General features: G+C 35.8%; 7 protein-coding genes and 1 long non-coding RNA gene across 11 annotated transcripts; 4 read left to right on the top strand and 4 right to left on the bottom strand.

Moving 5' to 3' along the window:
• The first annotated feature begins 94 nt into the window (after positions 1 to 94).
• On the top strand, positions 95 to 2,814 carry LOC136413101 (myogenesis-regulating glycosidase-like). The gene is made up of 13 exons (XM_066396471.1): positions 95 to 205; positions 259 to 390; positions 443 to 637; positions 690 to 813; positions 866 to 995; positions 1,062 to 1,137; positions 1,220 to 1,386; positions 1,445 to 1,601; positions 1,653 to 1,840; positions 1,894 to 2,000; positions 2,055 to 2,174; positions 2,226 to 2,527; positions 2,579 to 2,814. Exons 1-13 carry the CDS (start codon positions 193 to 195, stop codon positions 2,761 to 2,763), a joined length of 1,896 nt encoding a protein of 631 aa, XP_066252568.1. The 5' UTR covers positions 95 to 192; the 3' UTR covers positions 2,764 to 2,814.
• A 523-nt stretch (positions 2,815 to 3,337) lies between these two features.
• On the top strand, positions 3,338 to 4,112 carry LOC136413079 (uncharacterized). The gene is made up of 2 exons (XR_010752449.1): positions 3,338 to 3,763; positions 3,815 to 4,112. It is a non-coding gene; the product is annotated as an uncharacterized lncRNA (long non-coding RNA).
• On the bottom strand, positions 3,751 to 5,442 carry LOC136413078 (phospholipase A2 inhibitor beta-like). 2 transcript variants are annotated; one of them, XM_066396441.1, is made up of 2 exons: positions 5,255 to 5,442; positions 3,751 to 5,200 (listed from the first exon to the last, which is right to left on the bottom strand). In XM_066396441.1, the coding sequence occupies exon 2, from the start codon at positions 5,190 to 5,192 to the stop codon at positions 4,092 to 4,094; it is 1,101 nt and encodes a 366-aa protein (XP_066252538.1). In that variant the 5' UTR covers positions 5,193 to 5,200; positions 5,255 to 5,442; the 3' UTR covers positions 3,751 to 4,091. The 2 variants fall into 2 exon arrangements, with proteins under 2 accessions (XP_066252538.1, XP_066252540.1); XM_066396443.1 differs by having other exon boundaries at positions 5,251 to 5,343.
• On the bottom strand, positions 5,358 to 7,171 carry LOC136413077 (uncharacterized). Of its 3 annotated transcripts, XM_066396439.1 has the most exons (7): positions 7,151 to 7,171; positions 6,727 to 7,041; positions 6,408 to 6,675; positions 6,091 to 6,358; positions 5,778 to 6,033; positions 5,544 to 5,725; positions 5,358 to 5,488 (listed from the first exon to the last, which is right to left on the bottom strand). In XM_066396439.1, exons 2-7 carry the CDS (start codon positions 7,004 to 7,006, stop codon positions 5,465 to 5,467), a joined length of 1,278 nt encoding a protein of 425 aa, XP_066252536.1. In that variant the 5' UTR covers positions 7,007 to 7,041; positions 7,151 to 7,171; the 3' UTR covers positions 5,358 to 5,464. The 3 variants fall into 3 exon arrangements, with proteins under 3 accessions (XP_066252536.1, XP_066252535.1, XP_066252537.1); XM_066396438.1 differs by lacking the exon at positions 7,151 to 7,171 and having other exon boundaries at positions 6,727 to 7,126; XM_066396440.1 differs by lacking the exons at positions 5,358 to 5,488; positions 7,151 to 7,171 and having other exon boundaries at positions 5,505 to 5,725; positions 6,727 to 7,126.
• A 1,581-nt stretch (positions 7,172 to 8,752) lies between these two features.
• Pgant7 (N-acetylgalactosaminyltransferase 7) lies at positions 8,753 to 14,360 on the bottom strand. Its single transcript, XM_066396055.1, has 8 exons — positions 13,939 to 14,360; positions 13,690 to 13,888; positions 13,144 to 13,638; positions 12,831 to 13,085; positions 11,710 to 11,911; positions 11,558 to 11,659; positions 9,906 to 10,088; positions 8,753 to 9,850 (listed from the first exon to the last, which is right to left on the bottom strand). The coding sequence occupies exons 1-8, from the start codon at positions 14,083 to 14,085 to the stop codon at positions 9,673 to 9,675; spliced, it is 1,761 nt and encodes a 586-aa protein (XP_066252152.1). The 5' UTR covers positions 14,086 to 14,360; the 3' UTR covers positions 8,753 to 9,672.
• Positions 10,612 to 11,708, top strand: LOC136412857 (protein lifeguard 2-like). The gene is made up of 2 exons (XM_066396057.1): positions 10,612 to 10,657; positions 10,713 to 11,708. Exons 1-2 carry the CDS (start codon positions 10,628 to 10,630, stop codon positions 11,550 to 11,552), a joined length of 870 nt encoding a protein of 289 aa, XP_066252154.1. The 5' UTR covers positions 10,612 to 10,627; the 3' UTR covers positions 11,553 to 11,708.
• A 193-nt stretch (positions 14,361 to 14,553) lies between the features above and the next one.
• Positions 14,554 to 16,467, top strand: LOC136413229 (uncharacterized). Its single transcript, XM_066396638.1, has 5 exons — positions 14,554 to 15,017; positions 15,080 to 15,240; positions 15,476 to 15,717; positions 16,022 to 16,215; positions 16,298 to 16,467. The coding sequence occupies exons 1-5, from the start codon at positions 14,675 to 14,677 to the stop codon at positions 16,387 to 16,389; spliced, it is 1,032 nt and encodes a 343-aa protein (XP_066252735.1). The 5' UTR covers positions 14,554 to 14,674; the 3' UTR covers positions 16,390 to 16,467.
• On the bottom strand, positions 16,460 to 18,037 carry Nle (notchless). Its single transcript, XM_066396636.1, has one exon. It carries the CDS (start codon positions 17,923 to 17,925, stop codon positions 16,492 to 16,494), a length of 1,434 nt encoding a protein of 477 aa, XP_066252733.1. The 5' UTR covers positions 17,926 to 18,037; the 3' UTR covers positions 16,460 to 16,491.
• Positions 18,038 to 18,059: the final 22 nt, after the last annotated feature.

The raw sequence follows: 18,059 nt of genomic DNA, 5'->3' as shown, positions 1-18,059 counted from the left end.
AGTGGGTTATCCCACACTTGAAATCAAAGATTTTGAGATAAACTAAATATTTCTAGGACCTGTATATTTAAAGATCAATGATTAAGTGGGTTATAAAGCACGTTTGAAAATAAAATTTTTGAGATAAAGTAAATATCTCTAAGACCGGTATACCTGAGGTATACACAGGTTGCAGTAAAGAAGAAACTAAAGATGGCTAAATTAGGTTCGTTGTAGGAAAATAATTATTGACCACATTTTATTAAAAATAGTCTTTAGTTTATTTTGGTAGTTTGCTGCTGTTGGTGTTCCTCAACACTGCTTCTGCAGGGCTTGTGGAAGACACCACTGGGAGGGTGTCACTAAGCTACGAGAGAACTAGTGATGGATTAAACATACAAATTTCTAGAGGTATACTTAATATTAAATCGTAGTTATTTTTTGTAAAAATCAATGTGTTTAGATGGTAAATCACAGCTTAAGGGAGTTATTGGCAAGGGCAGAGACTTCCAGAGTTTATCTTGTGCCGGAGACACACATTGCCGGCTTAGCGCTAATGAGGAATTGTCCATTGTACCCATGGATACTGGATATAACGTGACCTGGGTCAGTGAGGACATAGACCATACATTCAATAGTTGTTTTTTCCTGGAAGCCGGTGAGTATCTATACCCACTAATAGAAGAAGTTTACTGCACAATGAAATCCAGAAACCACCAACTGGTATGGAGGTCCCGAACGCCACAATCAACTTTGGCCCATTGAGAAAATGAATATTAGTGGTAGTGAACCTTATGTGATTAAGAAAAATGACAATTTTGCTGTTGCTGAGAGGTATAAAAAATGTTCGTTTTAGTTTTCGCTAAGGAAAAATTTGCGTTACTAGATACTGGTTGAATTCGAAAGGAACGTACATATGGTTAAGCGACCACAATCCTCTATGGGTTGAGCAAGATGGCAACACAGTTTGCTATATTTCCAACGCAAATTCGGACCCTTATGTCAACAGATGGAGGGTAGATTCTTAAATTAGTATACTCGTCAATTAGGATTATTTTTATGTATGTATGTACATTTTTCAGACTGTCCTCACGTACGTGGTTTACAGTTTCGATGATCCGAAAGCTGCCCATTTGGATGCAGTTTCCAAATACTTAGGTAAGTATTCATAAGTAGTGTCCAGATAGCCCAAATTAATTACTGTGTTAACTGGAGTGGTTTAATTAAAAACCTTCTATAGGCAAACCTGAGAAACATCCTGGAGACAAAATGATCGAGAAACCGGTTTGGACCACATGGGCCAAATACAAGAAATCCATCGACGATGGCGTTATACTGGAATTCGCAGAAAATATACGCAATCAAGGCTACGAGGGAGGTCAGCTCGAAATCGACGATTATTGGGAGGTAAATTGTACAAAACACAATTTTTTGAAACGATTATTTTAGTAGACAGTATTTTTAGCGCTGCTATGGCTCTCAAGAATTTGACGAGACAAAATTCGGCAACTTCACGGAAACCATCAAAAAGCTCCACGAAGATGATTGGAGAGTGTCCATTTGGATTCATCCCTTCGTCAATGACGATTGCCAGAACGTTTCGGACGTTGGAAAAGACTCTGGTAAGTCATTAAACTCGAAGTGATCCTGACATGACTTTTTTTTATTTGAAGGATATTTTGTTCGAAATGGTGCCAATGAAACACACGCAGTATGGTGGGATGGCGATGACGCCCATCAAATAGATTTCACCAACCCTGAGGCCGCCAAATGGTGGTCGGACAGACTACAGAACCTGAAGGATACTTACGGTCTCGACAGCTTCAAGTTCGACGCTGGCGAAATTGACTATGCCAATCAGGTATTTTTTTACAAAGCGTATATTTCGATTTTTGACTTGTCACCTGAGCATAGCCTGCGATTTACGAAGACGTCGAGAGCACCCCTAATATCCTCACCCAAAAGTACATAGAGACTTGCGTCGCATTCGGAGACCTCATCGAGGTCAGGTCCTCCTTTAGGTATTATTTCTCGCTCGCATATTAAGCATAAACCTATTTAAGAATCACCTTTAGAACGCAAAGATATGGCGAGTTCGTCAGAATGATAGACAAAGACTCAAACTGGGGTTTAAACAACGGTTTGGCCAGTTTAGTTACCACTTTACTGCAGTTGAACATTAACGGATACGTCATGTAACTCACGATTACCGCACCTTAAACGTTTGTATTAACAGGCAATTTTAGGGTGCTTCCGGATATGATAGGGGGAAATGGATATGGCGATCAACCTACCGGAGAACTGATTGTACGGTGGACTCAGGCAAATACCTTCATGCCTTCCATGCAGTTCAGCTACTTGCCTTGGGATTACGAAGACGATATTGCGGGAATTACAGACATTGTTAAAAAATACATCGATCTCCACGAACAATACGCTCCCAACATCCTGAAAGCCATGGACAAGAGCATAGAAGACGGAACTCCGGTTAACGCTCCCATATGGTGGATTGATCCTACTGATGCCACTGCTTTGGCCAACAATAATGGTAGTGGCATGCGTTACTTCAACGTTCTGGCTTAACCATTGAACATTTCAGAGTATCTCCTTGGAGAGGAGATCTTGGTAGCCCCAATTTTGGAAGAGGGAGCCACCACTAGAGACGTATACCTTCCAAAGGGCGACTGGCAGGACGGAAACGACGGAAAGGTCTATACGGGGCCTACTACTTTGAAGGATTATCCTGCTCCTATCGAACTGTTGCCCTACTTCATTAAACAATAGTTTTATACTTGTGTAGCAACCAAATGATTTCAATAAAGCGTTATCTATTGACGACAAGTTTTTCCTGCAGCATCGAAACAACGTTTCAACGATTTGTAAAATATATTATCTATAGTTAAATTTTTAGCTGAGGATTATCTAAAGAGAATTATCAAAGCACTTGGAATTTTCAAGGAGCTAGTTACTGCATAGTTACATGTAACAACCTGGCTGCTCTCAGGTGGGCGCGAAGATGCCGAGAATAGGTACATATATCGACCACTTCATCATTAAATTTTTACCTAATTTTATTAGCAATTTTACAAGGGATTGCCGTCGCCCCCCAGTGCAGCACCCTCCCAAGCAACCGAGATATTGTGGTCTGGGGCAAGTTTAATCTTTAACTTAACCAACAGTGGAATGCATTCGCAATTTTGACAGATTAATTTATCAGATTTTTTTTAAACTTTAAACTGTCGTGTCTAAAGGCTAAAAGGAACTATCGGAATTGTCTTCGATCGTGAGGCTCTTTTGAGCATTTTACCTTATTTCATTTTATCAAAATAACGATGGTTAAAACGTTTGTGTCACATTGTCCACTTTTTTCCTGCTTCCTGTGCTAAATCACCTGCGTCGATAAAATTTAGGATTTTTATCGACCATTGTCCACTCATAAAGCATTTTCAGCAGCATATTATTTAAAGTTTCTGATTAGATCCAATTTATATTCACCACCACATCTATAAACTAATCGTTTATTCAATTTTTTGTTTTTGGTTAAGAGAATTTTATATTCATCATTATGTCCACAAACTGATCATTTATTCAATTTCTTATCAAGGGAATATTTTATTTTTAAATCGTTAGGCTAAAGATTAATGAAAATCAACGTCAAAGTAATCTAAATTTTAATGTTTACTAAAATTTGGTTTAGTATTGATTTGATATGGAGACGTGTACTATTAATTTATGAAGTAGCTTCTACTTAGATTAAAGCTTTTAGTAAACAACTTATATACAGGTAAATTTCATTGTATTTATAAACCGTGTAACAATAACCTACACGTTTCAGATTAAACATGCACAAACAAATGACACCGTTATCCTTCTTAATATTATTAATATCAATTTTCTGCTTTTGTGCACCTACATCTTCGGAGAAGATCCCATATGAACTATTCATCAATGAAATTTCCCAGGAGAACGTGATCCAGTATGGAGTTCCTGGAGGAACTTGGTTGAACAAAATCGTGCACAGTATGAACTGCCCAGAGGACACTATGTACATTAAAGGAACATGTAGAAAAGTATTTCATAGTGAAACCAGTATACAGACGAAAATTAAATAATTAACAGTATGAATGCAATAATTCCGCTTGATCTTGCGCTTTCTGCAGGAAATATTTCAGAGAAATGCTCTGAAATACGGTATAGTCTTCGATGCAAGCTATACCATTTATGTTCAAATACTCAAATCTTGAAACGTGGTTCTCAATCTCCACTCGTTTTCCTTTAAAAAACTGGATGATATTTTTCAATAAGGAGCATGAGAATATGTTGTCTTCGAACGAAATAACTCTCAAGGTGGGTACGTTTAATAAAATCTCATTGGCATCGAAGTTATAAATGGCGTTTCCACTAATATCCAGCTTGTTCAAGTGCATAATTGGCAGTAAAACTGCGGAATCAAAATCTTGTAGCGAATTCCTAGCTAAGAAGAGAGCACTTAAGTTCTCTAACCCTGAAAACACTCCATATCCTAATCTGGCGAACTTATTGTTGTCAAGATTTAAACGCCTTAAACCAGAAAGAGATTTAAATACCCCTAAAGGGAGATGGCACAGTATATTCCAGCTCAAATCTAAATCTTCCAAATCTCTGATTCCCTCAAAAGTGTCTTTGTCTAGAATCTTGAGATGGTTTCTTGACAAATCCAAACTTAAAACTGAAGCAACATCCGCAAAAGCTTGTGCAGGTAGTCGGTCCAAAAGATTCCTGGAAATGTTAACCAAATTGCTAGCGACGCCAGCTAAAAATCCAGGTTCCAGAGTGTTCAATAAATTGTCTTCTAAATGAAGCTCGTAAAGTTGTGTCAATCCTTTGAAAGCTTCTGGAGCTATGGTTTTCAGTCCGTTGTCCTGCAGGTACAAATAGCGAAGGTTTTTAAAATGCTCGAAGCTTGTAGGCCCGATATTCTGCACTGCGCTTCTTGTTAGATTGAGCGTGTTCAAAAGGTTGTCATAGATAAAGGTCTGGTTGGTGAAATTCTTGATCTGACAATCCTCACACCTCAAGTTGTAATTCCCATAGTATGTATTGGGAAATTGATGAACGATCTTATCGCATATGTAGGACTTTTCTTTGTTGGAATACTCGCATTCTTGCGCCCCACAAAAAGGGGTACCCAGGATGATGAAAATGAAAATAATTCGGAAAACTTCCTCTCTCATGATTGTACCTAAAAGTGACGAAATATGGTTTTGTACAAACAAATATTAGTTTTTATACCGACTTTAATTCAAACAGGATTCGGAAACAATTAAACACAAATCGTTGGACAAACAACACATTAACCACCACTCACGACTGCTTGCAGGCACTTTATTGTAGTTTGGACTGAATTAGCGACCGTGGGAATAATTGGAGCATCGTTTTTACATGGCTGGGTCAAAATGTTAAAGCTTGATATTATAATGATGGCGTTGTACTGCTAGCCGCTCAATTAACAATGAGCAGCCCGATGAAACTATTGAATACTTGAAAACAGAACATAATTTTTTCTATTTAAGTTACTTAATTACAAGAAGATTATCTGCAATAAATGCTACTAAATCTGCCATTCGTTGCTTAAATATGTCAGACATTTCAATTTGTCTATTTTTAGGATCAAACACATTTTTGCCTTGATCGGCCAGTTCCTCAAAATCGTGCGTTTTCTTTGTGCTTAAGGACTGCTGCATCATTAATAGACACATATAGAAACCTGAAGAAATTCAATTAATTTCCAAAAAATTGTACTGTTCATCTGCACATACCCAAGGTCCATTTCTCTTTGAATTGGTTGTGTAGAAGTTCCAAAGGGTAGAATGTGGAGGGATCCAATCCGAAATCCTTTAAGTAATTACACAAACTTTGATGATACAAGCCTAAATATTTTTTATAATCCTTTAAATCATTTTTCCCTGCATTTATGAATAAAAAGTAGCTGAAATCGTACATAGGGTCGCACAAAAAACTGGTTTGCCAGTCGATCAGCTTCAAATCGATGGGGAAATTTTGATCAGATTCATCCTGAAAATTCGCCTCAATTAGAAATCAAATTGAGTATTGCTGCTAACTTATTTATACATATTTGAACATGATGTTGGCGCTCCAGCAGTCCGTATGACTCACAACAGCAAACTCATTGCTGTTGAATTCATCGGAACTCAACATGAAAGACATAGTCTCTTTTGTCAATGTCTTCTGAATGTATTCGACTGCTTCAATCAACTTTGGCTGGTCCTGCAGGGCTTGTAGAGTGATGTCAAAAAGCATATGTGTTAAAACATTGAACTCTTCTGGTGTTGGCCCTGTCGTATTAGATTTTTCTTCGGTGCGACCCATAAAGTTGTATCTATAATGCTAAATTAATACCTCGAAGTTCTCATTTAAGGGCGAGTTACTTGATATTGGACGTCAGTTTTTCAAATCTCCGAGGATGCAGCCGTTTCATAGCGTGAGAAATTGCGTGTAGCTTCCCGTAAACTGTCAAACCAAGGCTGAGATGGTTAGAGTCCATTGGCTGTTGTCGGTTAACAAGCCTGAAGCCTTCTTCCTTCAAGTTCTGAAGAAGGAGCAGTTCTTTATACTCTTCAGTGATTACACCATAGCAATTTGTTACGTTGGTGAAAGGTTTGGATATGTTATATTCCTTTTGGAATTGCAAAAATTCTGTAATGAAGTGCTTGGTTAAATTTGCATGGTTGTCGAGCAAGAACTTACCAGGGAATACATTGACGTAAAATTCAATTTCCCTCAAAAATGCCTGTCTAGTGGGGAACTGTTTCCTTAGTTTTTCACTTATCGGGGCCCGCTTCAGAATCAGGCTCAAAGCCTTATTTCCTTCTTTATTTAAAATGTCCAGAGACTCAATGATGCCAATATAGCCGTCCTCTTTTTTCGACACATTTTTATCCGGAGGACTTGTGGTGAACTCTTTCAAATCCAGACCTTGCGCGACTTTCCTTAACAGGTCTTGAAGTTCAGAACTGAACGAATCCATCGTGTCTCTATCTTATTAGAAGGCAAAACCGAAATCTGCCAATGAAAAATGAAATTGGACATTTTATAATATATCTAAGTATAATCTATAAGCATACACTAATGACTAAAGAAAATTTTTGCTGCTCTTGAGTATTCTACGTACATAAAAATGATTATATCATTGCGAAACTGAATGGAAAAACATACTAGATCCATAAATATACACCGATCATGCTAAATTTTTGAGGGGAAGGCTGAGCAAACCGCGTGGGAACATTGTCTGGAACATTACACAATAATGCTTGACCTGACTTATTATAGGAGTATGATGAACTCGACAACTGTTATGGGACTGAATACCTATCTCCTATTAAAAGCTGATACGGATTAAATAAATATATCATAATGTTGAACAACCTTTACTGTGAAATTCCTCCGAGTCACATAATAATGATCACTAAAATTGATGTTCAGTCAAGGACAAAGTTAAAAATGCATTTCATAGCGATGAGATGCAAAATCCCAACAAGGAAACCAATTTATTAAAGTGGCGAGGCTTCAGTTTAGCATGCAAACGCAGTGTGTAGCGCACTTTAGGATTCTGATTAACTGTTTTGAAGACCTGTATTTACATTACCTTTGGGAAATAAGTATTTTTAATATACAGATACTATTCCAATGAATAATTTTAATTCAGTTCAGTTGATACAAGAAAGTTGAATTTGTCACACAAGTATAATGACTATTTTTAAAATGTTTTATAATCAAAAACAACAATAAAAAACCTCGTTTGTAAAAAACATACAAGTAAAATTTTACTTTGGGGTACATATTTACTAAACTCGTGCAGGTTTTGGCAACAATGGTATTGCATATAACGTGATATAGTACGTATGTGGACACCTACGTATATTCCGAGACAGGAATTCTAAACGACCATTACGCGCTTAAAGCAGAAATTCCTCAAGTGAAGAACTTAGAGTCCCAATTAAATAAAATTTTGTACAAATTCCTACATTATAGTTCCGGTTACATCAATAAATATTGAATTTCACAGTTAATTAATATTTTTTCAGAGAAATCCAAAGGTTTTATTAACTCTGCCTTCGATGTCTCGATAGCGAAAAATAAAATGAATATCCACTTAAATAATATGCTACTGAAAATGCTTTATGAGTGGACAACGGTCGATAAAAATCCTCAATTCTATCGACGCGAGCGAGTTAACACCGAAAACAGAAGGCAAAACAAGTTTTTAACTACACTTGTCGACAGTAGTGAAGGTTTATTTTTATTCCTTAGCTAACAATTAGATTAATATTAGCGCTACTTTTCTCTAGATATTTTAAACTTTATTTTCACATTTAAATTTATCAATAATTCGTTAATGGGTAAATCGACATATATTTCCTGTAATGAGCGTCTTTCCCTTCAGTAGATTTAATTTAAAAACGGCCTACAAAAATAATCAGTAAAAGAAGCCTGCTTCATCAATAATGATCAACATTCAAACAGCAACATCTATACAAATATACACATATAATATTTATTTCCAAAGAAACAGGTTATGAACCATTTGATCAACTATACATGAATAATCATTCATAAAATGCAAAGAAAATTAATTACATTTAAAAATACTCCAATAAAGAGGTCAAAGGGAAAAGAAAGCGGGATCGTCTTCTGATACAAGTTCAGGGTTCAGAGTGCTTCAATTGTGAGGACTATCTAATTCGTGTAGTAATTGGTTGGGCTAATAATAAAGTCACTGTAAAAACATTTATTTACCAATTAATATTTCCTCTAAAACGCTATAACAATTTTTATAAATACTAAACATTTAAGTACGGATTTTATCGGCTAATTTAAACCAAAACTCAACATCTACTTATTGTGTCAGTCAATAGATTACGTTTTCGTTGAGATATGAATGTTTCCTTATATTTGATCTTAGAGTTAGTTCTTACGCTCTATCTGGCAACACATTTAATTCAAGGACAATGGTAAACGGGTTCGAAAAATAATAATTAGAATAAGTAACGAGAAAACTGTATTTCCTCGAGAAATATTGCTGGCATATACCTTGAAAGATCGAAGGCACAAAGATTTGGTTAACAGCCAACCAAAACTAAAAACTTCTGAACTAAAGTCCAAAAGCATTGAAGTTTCGAAGTTACAACATAAACATCAGCTAAGTTATACGTTTACAATGTATGTATTTACGTTTCCTAATACTACTATTATAACACAATGCAGCTGCAATCTCAAGACACTTCTGCAATCAACCAATTGACTCACATCACCGATGTATAAACAACTTTTTTTTTTCATGTTAAATCTCTACACAAAGTATCCATTTTATGAGCTCCACCGTTGGGATCTTAGTCATCTTAATAGATGAGGACAATAAAAGACAACTGACAACGTTGTTAAAAATACTTCAAAAAGACCTCTAAGAATGTTACATAGAATAGCCATAAATTGCGAAATTTTTCCTAATTTACCGACCTCCTATCTTTCAAAATAACTGAAATCCCAATGACGAGGCTCATAAAACGAACGTTCTGTATACAAACACTTGACTTTCACAGTCTTTAAAATAATCTTGGTAAAGAAATAATAAATTACACGTTAAAAAAAACTTGATCCCCGGGGTTTCATGATTATCTAATATATCTCCATACATTACCACTTTGGAGTCAACTGTTTAAACAACCATTGCTGATATGCATTGTTCGTATCGCACGGCATTAAAGATAAATGCGACGTTTGCGGATGTAAAGCAATGCACTTTTTATGCACTTTGTGTAATAAGGTGTGTGTATCTTCATCGTAGATCCATGGACCGTCTACGGTTCCCAACCTTTAATACATTCAATTAGTAACCAACATATTGGTAAACAAAGGCAATTGCGCACCTGCAAAATGCGAGCTTAATCCCTTGCGCGTCGGCCTCTATACAACGTTCTCCCACCCCCAGTTGACCTTTGGCATTGAGCCTGATGAGTTGATTGTTGCCGAAACCGTGGCAATGTTGAACAGCCATTAAGGACGGAGGTCCGTGGCCCAGGGTATCCATACATTTATTAACAGCTACCGACCTGAACAAAGAAACTAATGGTAAATAAATTTTGACAAAACCACCAAACAAACAAACAATAATCCGTCTTCACCTGCCTGTCATTATTCACAACTTGCTGTTACAACTCTGTCAAATATTTTCTATTTTTTTCATGTTTTATGTCTCAAAATCAAAATTAACCAGTTGAATGAGTAAGTGCCGAATCTAATAACTCCTAACCATCACTCAAAGACAACTCATCACTTCAAGTTTCCAACAAACACATGGCTCAGCTGGGGGAACTCTCTGAATCTGGAAGCATTGTCTCTGCTAAGAATGAGACGATAAATGTTTATATCAAGCCTAAAGTCAGCGAGCAATGTACGGAAAGCGAAAAGCCTAATACTCTGAACCTTTTTAATGAAGACGAAATACAGGACAGGAGAGGTAGGATCTAAAATTTGGAAAATATAAACCTCTAATGGCGTTAAAATTAAAGGGGAGATGAAGCATAATGAGAGTTTTGCTACAATGGAAGCGTGTCTTAAAGAGAAAATGGCGAACGGTCAAGACAATACAATGTTTAGTAGAGGCCAACGGATGCAGAGGGTGATTTTCTTAGGCGTTACTTGCAGAATTGTCTAATAGATTTTACGTCCTACAGGTTATAGCAGTAAACGGCGAAGACCCTCCTCCCTATGAAAGGGTTCCTCTTCCCGATTATCAGATTACGAATATCGACAATAGAAACCAAGCTTCATACTACCAAACTTCTGGTAATGGCGCTCCAGAAGACTTAATGTGGAGCCCTTACCTCTATAGCTCTCCGAGCTTCGAGGAAATCAAAATTCGCCATGATTTTGTCAGAAAAGTATTCGCAATTTTAGGCTCTCAACTTTTATTTACATTGAGCATCATATTGCTGACTTTATTCCACGAACCCACAAAGAAATTTGTGGCTAAAGACTTGGTTCTACTAAGTATAACGACTTGTATGACATTTGTGCTCTACCTAGTTTTAATTTGCTACAAGGCGACAAGACGCATTTTTCCACTAAATTTTATTTTGCTCGCTTTATTAACGATAAGCATGTCATACTTGTGTGCAGCAGCCAGCTGCAAAACCGAATCTAAGGCGGTATTAATCACAGTAGGAGGAACTTGTGCTGTTTGTTTCGTAGTCTCTCTTTTGGCTTTCCAAACTTGGTTCGACATTACCAAATGGTCGTTTATTCTTATTATGGTAATAGTGGTAGTTTTAATATTCAGTCTCATAGTAACCACAGTCAGTATCTTCACTCGGCAAACAGTGCTTTATTTGGTTTACTCCGGAATAATTGTAATCTTATTCTCGGTGTTTTTAATGTTCGATATGCAATGCATTTTAGGAGGGAGAAGGGTACAACTTTTTCCAGAAGAATACATTTACGGTGCTTTAACTCTTTATGTTGATATTTTCCTGATCTTTATGTACATGCTTAATCTTGTAAGAGCCTGCTCTTGACATACCTGAGTTCACCTTGATGTAGATTGGGTGGTAATTCTGGGAATTTATCCAAAACATCATAGGCTACGTTATCCATATACCACTGGAAGTTTTTGCAGCCCAATCTAGTAGGTAAATACTTTAGACTTAGTGTTAATATACACATGAAGCATACCTGTCTTTTAATGCCAATTGCTTGCTAATATCGCCCATATCAAGAAACCGCGCCATTGGTTCTCTGGTATAGAAGTAGTTTTTGTATTTCTCGTCAAACCAAGTTTCGATCACTCGCTTATAATTTATAGTGATAAGGGAACCTTTTTTCTTTTGGGCCAATTTACCGAAATTGTAAGGCATAAAACTACGGTAAACGTGACCTAAAATTGGAGATCAAAGTCAATGCTAAGGAGAATGCTAAAAATTATTTTTATTCAACGTGAGTTTTAAACAGTAGAACAATTTGATAACCTTATGGAGATTTATAAGAAGATGACAAAATTTTTAAAGATAGTATTTAACAATAATATATATTGTGTTAAGACTCAGATTTTAAAACTCCTGGTAACTTTACCAGAAAGATAATTACCACAGAAATTACAAAAAATCGGAAGAAAATTATTCCAAACGCCCTATTAAAAAATAGAACTGAAGTCAAATTTTCTAAGAGCACTTCAACTTCAAATGTTATTTTTTTCAGATTTTGAATTCTAGTATGAAACACGTTTTATTCACCAATATGTTCAGATTAACTATCAAAAATTTTGCGTTCCTTTATTAGAAATATCCATATCTCTTTGCGTTCATGAAAAGTCCCAAATTCAAATTGGCATTTCAATCGGGTTCCGCGTTACGGTTTTCCCTAGTGTAGTTTCTTCGCCGACTTTCCATCTCTTTCATTGTCTGTGGGTTTTATTGGGTGACATAAATAAAGACTGGACAATATTATTTAGTTTTTGCTACAGCATTCAGGCGTTTAAATAGAAATGTATGTTTAATTTTGTTAATAATATTATCAATATTAAATGCTTTTTGATCCAATTTATCTTCAGACCTGATAACATTGTTACAATGGTATTTTAAGACTTACTAAAATCCTTACAAAAAAATCACAATATAAAATTTTATAATAAACTTTAGATAAGTAAGACTGTTTTTTTCTCTGCTGAGTCAAAATTCCGAGGAAGAAAATAAAGAAATATAGAAACAACCACAAATAGTTGTAAATATTGAGCTGTAGCATCTATATATACTCTTACATATTGCATTACTGAATTGCCAAGATTTATTTTAACTTACCCACTCTGGAACAAGGTACCCATTCAATACTGCCTCCACATTGCCAAATTTTGAAACTCAGTTCAAAGTTCTCACCCCCCCAAACCAATAACCCTGGATCATAAGATCCAATTTCCAGGAAATATTTCCTATTTATAGCAAATAATCCACCTGCATGTGTGGGGCTCTTATAGGGCTCACTGTTATGTTTCCTTTTACGCAATTCTTTTTTGGGGACTTCATTTTCTTTATACAACATGCCCCATTCAAATATGCCTGAAAACAAATTTAAATTAACACCTTTAATTTTACAATCATACACACAATCATTCACCTCTAAAATGTCTGTCTTCCCCATAAACTGGACGATATTCAAATGTTTTATGGTCAATTCCATCAATAATTGGAATGGTCATTGTGGTTCTATCTCTGTAGATTGGGGCCAACAATGGAGGCAGCCAGTTGGTGTTAACTTCACAATGTGCATCTAAATATACAATAATGTCTCCCTTTGCTTCAACAGCCCCTCTACTCCTAGTTCTAATCAACCCTTCCCTCCGTGTGTTCCTGATAAGCCTAACTTTGCCATCAAATTGTTCAACGTACTTCTCCAAATCATATTTTAAATTCTCTTTATCTGAAAAATCATCCACTAATAGAATTTCCTTTAAGAGATAGTTGGGAGTTCGGTTCAAGACACTGTGAACTGTGCGAAGAAGCACTGACCAGCCCTCATTGTGGAAGACAATTATTACACTAGTACTTGGCAAATCTTTAGGGTAATCCCAATGCTTGCATTCGTCAAGTCTTGTATCCAAAATTGTGCGATCTAAAATTATAATAAGAAAAAAAATTATAAGTTTGATTATTGGACATTTACCTAAGGAAATTTCATCAGAGCAGGCAATATTCATCCCATAATCAGACTCTGATTGTGCAGCATCATTCTGTTGAGAAGCTTGTAAGTAATGGGGGGCTCCCTTTTCTCCAGGACCATCTTTATCTTCAATTTCAGTAGGTTCAAAATTGCCAAGACCCGAAATTAGAATTGGGGCAGCCCTATCACTAGTGGTGATACTCTGAAATGCAGCAATAGTAGTTGAAGAACTTTAAGTTTAAGGTGATATACTTTTTTTAGTCTCTCAGCAATCCTGAAAGAACTATGTGACTCTTTGTCGTATGTGGCTAGTAAATAGATAATAAATATTAAAATAGCTGCAAAAGCTAGCAGTCTTAAACTGCGAGTTCTTCTGCTCAAATATACTACAAAAGACATAGTGACAATGGACTTCTAATGGCTCATTATTGAAAACTAGGGTTAAAAGGCATCAGAAATCAAAAGATATCACTTGTTTTAGTGACGTGTCAAGTCAACAATAAATTACAATTCGACTTTTTGTGGATTATGGATAACTGATGTTGAAATGTTTATGAGTTTATTCATAAAATGTGGTTATTTTGGATATAAATGGCAGAAATTTAGAATTTTACTGAAAAAACCATTCACTTCTTTTCAGTGTACACGTAAACAAACCACTCAAACCGGTATTTGAGCTGTAAGTGACACTGACATGTAGCGGCAATTGTCTGAAATCACATGATATCTCCGATCCGTGTGTTGCTTCTCTGTTATGCGTTCAGCAACAGCATTGTTTTCTAAAGACAAAGATATAATCGAATTATAGAAATAAGTGAAAGTTACGATTTAGAATGATTCAATAAATATCAGTGTCAACATTGTGTGTTGTGTTGTCGTACCAAACAAACAAATGCTGTTAATTTTAATGAATTAAAAATTAAATTATTAGGAAGAAAAAGTAATAAGAAACATTACAATGACCTGAATTGTAAATAAGTTTGTGGAAATGTCCAAACAAGCCCTCCTAAGCCAGTACAAACATGAACTAAATAAAATTAAATCAAAGGCAAAATCTTCAGGCCTGAGCGAGGATGAGTTTAATAAACTGGTTGAGGGCTCATTTCAAGAAATTAAGACCACAAATGTGACTCAAAACAACAATCAAAAACAATTTAAAATATGCATTCTCATATCTCTGCTGTTGAGTCTGGTATTTTATGTTTTATTGAACATACACACACCAACATCCAGCATTGTTCTAAGAAATGTACAGGGTTTTACATATCCTGCATTAAAAATCATAAGAACCGTGTCTCTGCCTTTAATCAAATTATTTCCTTCTTTAACAGGTATAGTCTTTGCCTTTACTATTAATACTTGTCACTTTTAATAAATACCTTTCTCTTACAAGACTTGTATGACGAAAGTTGTCTGGTGAAGAACCCACATTTTTATTTGGCAGATTTAGACTGTTCCCCATGTGAAAATGTGCATTCTGTTATTGATTTGTCAGGGATAACCAGTGTCAATCCTTATGAAAAAGTCAGTGAAGGAATTCCTTTAGTATTAAAAGTAGGTATTTAATAAATTCTTAAGCGGTTACTGAATAATGATAAAGGTGACCCTAAAAGGTCTCTCAACTAAACAAATGTATTGTAAATGTGATCAGTGGATGCTCAATAACAAACTGGTATATAGGTGTAATCAAAAGAATTGTGCCTTCCAACCATGCAAATAATTATTTTGCCAATAGCTCTTTTGAAATTGCTATAGGTATAGTTACATATATTTCTTTACATATTTTTAGACATCTCAACATAAAGTGCTGTGGAAGGATCTACAAGAATTATATCAAAATCATTCTTCAATTTTAAAGCATGAAATGGGACAATTTTTAATAAAAAACATGAACGTTAACCCAGACATATTATTTACATTTAAAGAAGAGCAAATGTCTTCCAATGTCCATGTTGAGTGGAGAATCAAGAAAATGGCTGCTGCTAGGATTATTAGGAAGCCTTTTCCAAAGCCAAATTTTTTCCCTGATAGGTACTATCTAACTTGTGAAAGCTAAGGAGTTATCCATTAACATGTTAGAAAATGCATCAGCATTGTCCCTCATTAAACAATGTGTACCAATGCCAATATAATGCCAACCAAAGCTTAATACTATTAAACAATTTAGTTACAGTGTTAGTGCAAACCAGTGTCAACTGATGTGGCTAATAACTACTACCAGTAATGCAAGCATTAAATGTACATTGATTTTAGTTATTTTGTACATTGCTGTTTGTGGATAGCTCCTCTGTAAAATCTATATAAAATGTCACACATACTACATTGATATTCACAGATCTGGTCAAGATATAGAAAGATTTGTTTATATTGATGGCCCTATTGCCGAATCATACTCACTGCCCAATCCTGAATGTAGTTATGTGTTCATTATACAGGGAATAGGAGAAAGAACTATTACACTTAAACCTACTAAGGAGTGTCAAAAGCAATGCAAATCTGTATCAGTAACGATGAGACCTTCATATGTATGTAAGTATTTACTTTTTTTTTCAAACTGTGATATCATAGTGCCCTCAATACTATGCTGGTACTAGTTGGACTCTCATTTTAGTGCTCTATAATTGGTGGTATTGGAGACCAGTTAGTCTTCCCAGCTATACCAATTCCAATTTATCCATATCTTACATGAATTCTTATTGCTGAATTGTCATTAAATAATATTTATTTATTGTCTCTGATGGAAGCTTTATGAAATAAAAACAAAATCGTCAAATAAATTAAATTTATTCTTATAAAAACAAATCTTTAATTCTGCCACAATCTTAAAACCTTATCTTTCCCACCAGAAGCCACTCTTAATCCATCTGTGCTCCAGTCTACTGCAAACACCTCATCAGCATGCCCTGGTAAATCAACTTCCAATTTCCTGGTTTTTAAGTTCCACAGTTTTAAAGTAGAATCTGCACTTCCACTAACCATCAACCTTGAATCAGCACTAAATGCCACCATGTAAACTGCCTGTACATGCCCTCTCAAAGTCGTCAGAAATTTCCCTGTCTTGGCATCCCACAGTTTAATAGATTTGTCAAATGATGCAGATGCTACTATTCTGCCATCAGGGGAAAATTTTACATCATTGACTAATTGCTGGTGACCAGTAAGACGAGCCAATGGCTTTTTGTCTTTTTCTGGATTCCATAAGAATAATGTGAAGTCATCTGAGCCTGAAACAAGCCTCTCTCCTATGGGTTCAGTTATTTCTTTAAACCGCTGTAAAGCAAATTCTTGTGACTTCTTTTTATCAGGCATGAATGTGTCTTTATTGGAATCTTTCACAGGATCGAATGCTCCTATTCTTAAAATATAATCAGTGTTCAAAGCTAATGTGTTAACCCAATGGGCATGTCCTTCTAAAGTCCGGCATAGCACACCATCAGTGGCTCTCCACACTTTAATAGTCCTATCTTGTGAAGCTGAGTAAATTAAACCCATTCCTCCCCACTTAACTACAGTTACACTTTTTGTATGACCAGATATTGTCAAGACTATAGTGCAAAGAATTGAATCCCATATCTTTATATCTCCATCTTTTGATGAACTTACTAGTAATCTACATTCAGGGTTTTTATGATAAGGCTCCCAGCTGAGTGCTGTTATCCACTGTTTATGTCCTGTCATAGTTCTTCCAATTTGATTGCCAGTTTTTGGATCCCAAATCATTATTTTCCCATCCTTACATGCAGACGCTAGTTTGCTACTATCTGGAGACCAGGCTATACACAAAACCCAGTTTTTATGACCTTTACAAGTTTGATAAGGAGTCTGTGTATTTATATCCCAAAATCTCACAGTCATATCTCCAGAACCACTTGCCAAATGCTTTCCATCGGGAGAAAAACTGACTGAAATTACTGCCTCTGCATGACCAGGCATAGAAGCCGTACATCTTGTAACTGGACGCACTTTAAATACTGCCTGCTGCTGATAAATGATCTCCACTACTCCTTCAGTGTTTAATGGAGTGAGCTCCAAAGTTTTTTGAAGGGTGGTAGTTATTTCGTCTTCTTTAATGTAGAAGCGATAAGGTATAGGTTCTTCTTGATCTAATATAGCGTTACATATTAAAGTTAGCTGATGTAAGGTGCAATTGAGGGGTAGGTCCATCATGTCTCCAGCTGATTCACCAGTTTCAGATATAAACCGACATAAGAGTCGTTGGATTTCGATTTCAGACGTCATTTTGTGGTTGTTTTGGGAGAATTGCAATATTATTTAGGGCCTTTTAAGCTTAAAAATTACTTTTGTTACCATAAGAATGCAGTATTTCAAACACTACAAAAACATGCCTTGAATTTGAGGTTAGAATTGCGCTA

Source organism: Euwallacea similis, chromosome 13 (assembly GCF_039881205.1).
Source record: "Euwallacea similis isolate ESF13 chromosome 13, ESF131.1, whole genome shotgun sequence".
Classification (NCBI taxonomy): domain Eukaryota; kingdom Metazoa; phylum Arthropoda; class Insecta; order Coleoptera; family Curculionidae; genus Euwallacea; species Euwallacea similis.
The sequence above is the reverse complement of the archived record's forward strand: the minus strand, read 5'-3'. Positions and strand labels throughout refer to the sequence as shown.

Coding starts and splice junctions, on each gene's coding strand:
- LOC136412857 (XM_066396057.1), top strand. CDS start 10,628: ATGTTTAGTAGAGGCCAACGGATGCAGAGG. Junction 10,658..10,712: donor GAGGCCAACGGATGCAGAGG/GTGATTTTCTTA, acceptor TACGTCCTACAG/GTTATAGCAGTAAACGGCGA.
- LOC136413101 (XM_066396471.1), top strand. Junction 814..865: donor AATTTTGCTGTTGCTGAGAG/GTATAAAAAATG, acceptor TTGCGTTACTAG/ATACTGGTTGAATTCGAAAG. Junction 1,602..1,652: donor GGACGTTGGAAAAGACTCTG/GTAAGTCATTAA, acceptor TTTTATTTGAAG/GATATTTTGTTCGAAATGGT.
- Pgant7 (XM_066396055.1), bottom strand. CDS start 14,085: ATGTCTTTTGTAGTATATTTGAGCAGAAGAACTCGCAGTTTAAGACTG. Junction 11,912..12,830: donor GGTACCTTGTTCCAGAGTGG/GTAAGTTAAAAT, acceptor CTCCAATTTTAG/GTCACGTTTACCGTAGTTTT. Junction 10,089..11,557: donor CTACATCAAGGTGAACTCAG/GTATGTCAAGAG, acceptor TTCTTTGTTCAG/GTCGGTAGCTGTTAATAAAT.
- LOC136413077 (XM_066396439.1), bottom strand. CDS start 7,006: ATGGATTCGTTCAGTTCTGAACTTCAAGACCTGTTAAGGAAAGTCGCG. Junction 5,726..5,777: donor CAAAGAGAAATGGACCTTGG/GTATGTGCAGAT, acceptor GAATTTCTTCAG/GTTTCTATATGTGTCTATTA. Junction 5,489..5,543: donor TTATTGCAGATAATCTTCTT/GTAATTAAGTAA, acceptor AGTATTCAATAG/TTTCATCGGGCTGCTCATTG.
- LOC136413229 (XM_066396638.1), top strand. CDS start 14,675: ATGTCCAAACAAGCCCTCCTAAGCCAGTACAAACATGAACTAAATAAA. Junction 15,718..16,021: donor CCAAATTTTTTCCCTGATAG/GTACTATCTAAC, acceptor TGATATTCACAG/ATCTGGTCAAGATATAGAAA. Junction 16,216..16,297: donor GATGAGACCTTCATATGTAT/GTAAGTATTTAC, acceptor CTCTCATTTTAG/TGCTCTATAATTGGTGGTAT.
- Nle (XM_066396636.1), bottom strand. CDS start 17,925: ATGACGTCTGAAATCGAAATCCAACGACTCTTATGTCGGTTTATATCT.
- LOC136413078 (XM_066396441.1), bottom strand. CDS start 5,192: ATGAGAGAGGAAGTTTTCCGAATTATTTTCATTTTCATCATCCTGGGT.